At 34.0% G+C, this 4,708-nt stretch overlaps 1 protein-coding gene across 1 annotated transcript; it reads left to right on the top strand.

The window, feature by feature from the left end:
- Positions 1 to 2,151: 2,151 nt before the first annotated feature.
- On the top strand, positions 2,152 to 3,596 carry LOC132273139 (probable aquaporin NIP7-1). The gene is made up of 5 exons (XM_059774164.1): positions 2,152 to 2,322; positions 2,436 to 2,660; positions 2,839 to 3,033; positions 3,180 to 3,241; positions 3,386 to 3,596. The coding sequence occupies exons 1-5, from the start codon at positions 2,152 to 2,154 to the stop codon at positions 3,594 to 3,596; spliced, it is 864 nt and encodes a 287-aa protein (XP_059630147.1).
- The last annotated feature ends 1,112 nt before the right edge of the window (positions 3,597 to 4,708 follow it).

Here is a 4,708-nt window from a genome sequence, read left to right as displayed (position 1 = left end):
TTTTTTTTTTGTTATTTCATCATTTGAATAACAAGAGAGGCCCAGTATGTTCCGGTTATTGGGTCAGGCCATTCTAGGCATCGAAGTTGTTATTTCATGATATTTTAATAAAGGCGCAGCATGTTTTCGGTTATTGGGTCAGCCCATTCTAAGCATCAAAGTTGTTATTTCATCATATTTTAATAAAGGCGCAGTATGTTTTCGGTTATTGGGTCAGCCCATTCTAAATTTCTAAGAATCAAAGTTGCTATTTCGTCATATTTTAATAAAGGCGCAGTATGTTTTCGGTTATTGGGTAAGCCCATTCTAAGCATCAAAGTTGTTGTTATTTCATCATATTTTAATAAAGGCCCAGTATGTTTTCGGTTATTTTGGCAGGTATTTCTAATTTATAATGGGCTGCAGGTAAATCCATGTAAGGAAGACTCCCACACAATATAATGTACTTTTGAACTTGAACTTGGACCTTGGCATCATTTGAAGTGAGTACTCCCAGACACTAGTTACCTATCAACCTGGGTAAGGCATAGTATGTTGATTTGGCATGCGTTATGATATTATTTTTTAAATATTGATATTTATATTTGGCTCATATCAATTATGATATTATTTTTTAAATATTGATATTTATATTTGGCTCATATCAATCATGTTTGAGACAACTGATGTTGGTTTGAATTAGTTCATAATATATCAGATTTTTTTGTCCAAACCCATATATTTGGCATGCGTTATGATATTATTTTTTAAATATTGATATTTAAATTTGGCTTATATCAATCATGTTTGAGACAATTGATGTTGGTTTGAATTAGTTCATAACATATCAGATTTTTTTGTCCAAACCCATATCACTAAATTGGTGATATTGTGTGTCTTGGTATTATAGCTGAGGAACTAAAGCAAATTTTTAAAACAAATTTTTGTTACCAAACATAGTTTCGATTTCTACCCAAAACACTTTTTAGTTATTTTGATATTGACCAAAAACATAACGTCTATATAATCCAAAACTTTTATTAACTCCTTAAAATTTTATAGGCGTTAATAAAAGTTTTACACAACTTTTACGTATATTTATTTACACAATCGGGATCGGTTAGAAGTGAGCCACGTACCAAGGACCCAATATACGTAAATAAATAAAGATGATCAATACTTGGTATAAAAGTAAAATATTGAATAAATCTGATAGGTTAGGTGAGTAATTTTAATTTTTTTTTTCAATATTTTTTGCAAAACGAAAAATGGTGAAGAAATTGGGTGCCCTAGACATACCATATAGCACCATATCAGTTTTATATAAGCATTTTTACACGTGGGACAACTCTGTTTTATAACGGGACATAAAACGGATTGAGATTACTCTTTGTTAATCCATAAAATTTGTTACACCAATGTGTAAAAATACTACAAATAAGTTGATATGGGATCCATGGCGCACCTAATATTGACTCCCAAAGAAGATAGCCCTGAGGGCCTCAATAGAACGCTTAAACCAATCAGTGACTAGAGTTGCCCATTTTGTCTTGCAAAATTAAGCAGAAAATAGGAAAAATAAATCACACACACAAACACAAAAAAAAAAAAAAAAAAAAAAAAAAAAAAAAAAAAAAAAAAAAAAAAAAAAAACCAATTTTATGGAGCAATTGAATTGGTGTTCTAACACGGATCTTAGTTCATGTCACCGTGTTTGCAATATGTTCACCCATTTTATGCCCATGTACGATCTAGAGACATTATAGGTTGAAAACTAACCAAATCTGAAACTGTCTGGGAAAAAATGGTTAGCCTCTTGTATGGAACACTGAAGAAGCATGATCAGCGACCTTTTCTCCTTTTTCCAAGAGCACAAGAGTTGTGTTGGAGCAACATCTCACTCATTTACGTCTCAAACTAACCTCCTTAATGGAAGAACCAAAAAAGTGTGAATAACAAACAAATCTCCAACATTACAACCTCCCCTTTCTATACTCATATATATCTTACATTGCAAAGCAACAAAAAACAACATAAATTTTTATATTCTACACACTCTTTGTCTGTTAAAATAAGCTCTCTCTAAAAAGACCTATAAAAACTACAACCGTTAATTAAAGTTAATATTATTCCTTTTTTTCCCCAAACACAAGAGAATTATTAGGTTTGATCATGAAAAGCTTGTTTGAGAGTCAACCCTCCCCTGATATTTCTACTTCCGATGCTTCGAAGAGTAGTCAATCTAAATATGATCAGGAGTTGGGCTCTAATGCAGATGTTTTCATGAAGAACTCGGCTTTTTGCTGCTCTCCACATGGAATGGATGCAGATTTTGCGCGCAGAGTGAGAAAATCACTAGCATTTTCATGAAAAATATCTTTCCAAAGCACACATTACTTCTATTGAGCTAAAAGTCCGTGTACAAATTTTAAATCAAACACACTCCTAATATGCAGGTTTTAGCAGAGGCTGTGGGGACTTTCATTTTGATGTTCTGCATATGTGGGATCATAGCAAACACGCAGCTGATGGAAGGCGCAGCAATGCTCTTGGAATCTGCAGCAACAGCAGGATTGGCAGTTATCGTTGTAATTTTCTCTATAGGGACCATAAGTGGAGCTCATGTTAACCCTGCTTTCACAATTGCTTTTGCAGCCTTTGGTCAATTTCCTTGGAGCATGGTACTTAACCATTCCAATTTCAGTCTTTAGGGTACCTTTTTTTTTTTCTTTTTTTTTTTCCGACAAACTAGGGGAGAGGAACTCAAACACGTGCATACCTAGGCCACTAGGTAATGCCCTTTTAGAGTACTTCACTAGGTAGCATATAATGAAGTTGTTTTCCTTATTGTTTTCCAAGGTACCATTTTACATATTGGCGCAAGTAGGGGGTTCAGGATTGGCAACATTTATTGGAGGTTTAGTTTATGACATAGAATCGAATCTCATGATCACCAGACCATTGCGAGGACACACTGCTGCCTTCTGGTTGGAGTTCATCGCGACCTTCATCATCATGTTCTTAGTTGCATCATTGACAAATGAAGCTCAACGCGTAAGACAAAATCTCCTACTTTGGTGCTATAAAATGCGATTGACTTTAGCTTCAATACGAAGATCCAATTCTACTGTAATCTAAAAAATGGTCTCCAAAGGTACATTCTATATATATTTTGCGTAACCTTAAATGGTGTTTTGCAGGTAGACCATTTGTCTGGATTTGTTGTTGGGATAGCCATTGGACTTGCAGTGCTGATTACTGCGTATGTTGATACCCTATATATATTGTACTACTATATATGGTTTGTTTACTTATTTATTTAATTTTACTTAGTATTACTATACATAATCACATATAACATAAATGTTATATATATATAATCCTCCTTTGGTCTTCCAAAACACAGGCCTGTTTCAGGAGGATCAATGAATCCAGCGAGGTCACTAGGGCCTGCAATTGTATCATGGAAGTTTGATGATATATGGATATATCTGATTGCCCCAACAATTGGAGCTGTGGCAGGTGCACTTTTGCTTCTTCTCTTACGTGTTCAGCGCCGCCCTTGCAGTTCAACTTCCTCTCCTAACACCAGTTTTCTTATTCACTCCATACGTTAGCATTTGTTGTAAACATCTGATTATACCAAATGTTTTCTAAGGAGTAGTGTTTTGCTTGGGAAGCTTGTGAAGTTACTTTTATGTCAATTGGCAGCATTTTCTCCAAGTCCTGTTGCAAGACTAATTCATTCCAAAATTGCACACAAAGAGAACTTTCAACTAGGTATATGTAGATCAAGAATGTGCCTTAAAACACATTGAAGTTCCAATAGCTAACCATTGGAAAACAGTCTTCGTAAATCTTTCTTTAGAACATCATTCAATTAACGATTCAAATTTTTTTAAACACTTACATATAGCCAGCCTAGAAAAGACTCGAAACCTGATTTTTCATCATTTCTTATCACATAATTAAGCAAAATAAAGAACAATGGGTTTGCGTATATGATACCAATTCTACACATCTCTGTTTTTAGCTTTAACGTGATCTACAGGCTATGGTCTGTGTTCTTTTAAATAATCAAACACAAGTTTAGGTTCATAAGAACACCATAAATATAGATCGATTTTGGCACAAAACCAAGGTTGCTCGGTTGAAACTCAAAGACCACGGTTTGAAATTGAAAATCTCCATTGAAACATTTTGGCACAAAACTAAGGCTACTCCATTCAACTTGGAGACCACGGTTTGAAATTAAAAATCACCTGACTGCATAATATTTTCCAAACTATTACGAAGTCTCATGCACTGGGTTAACCTTTTTCCAAAAAAACATAAACTCCCAAAAATACTGTACATGTTCAGTTCTCTCTCTCTATCCCTCTCTTACACAAACACACACACACACACAAAATGTTGAAATAAACTTTGTGATTAGATACTTGCTAAATTTGTTGAATAATTTTATTTTTAAATGAGTAGGTATTTATTAACATGAAAAATTCTAGTACAGCATATGCCAGAAGAGTCCAAAGTAATTCCCACCAAACATAGGTGGATTATTGGAAACTTACAAAGTACTACAATGATTTCACACCAAAAGCTCAGGACACTTAACACATCGTTCTCTATACCACAAGAAAAGCTAGGAACTTTGTGCTGTACTCTAGTTGCATTCTTTTGTTTTTATTTTTTTTATATTTCACTGAAAACACTAAAATAATGAAAGATG

This window comes from Cornus florida, unplaced genomic scaffold (assembly GCF_030987335.1).
Source record: "Cornus florida cultivar Cherokee Brave unplaced genomic scaffold, ASM3098733v1 CherokeeBrave_3.0.0_Hap2_Chr09, whole genome shotgun sequence".
In the NCBI taxonomy this organism is placed as follows: Eukaryota; Viridiplantae; Streptophyta; class Magnoliopsida; order Cornales; family Cornaceae; genus Cornus; species Cornus florida.
The sequence above is the reverse complement of the archived record's forward strand: the minus strand, read 5'-3'. Positions and strand labels throughout refer to the sequence as shown.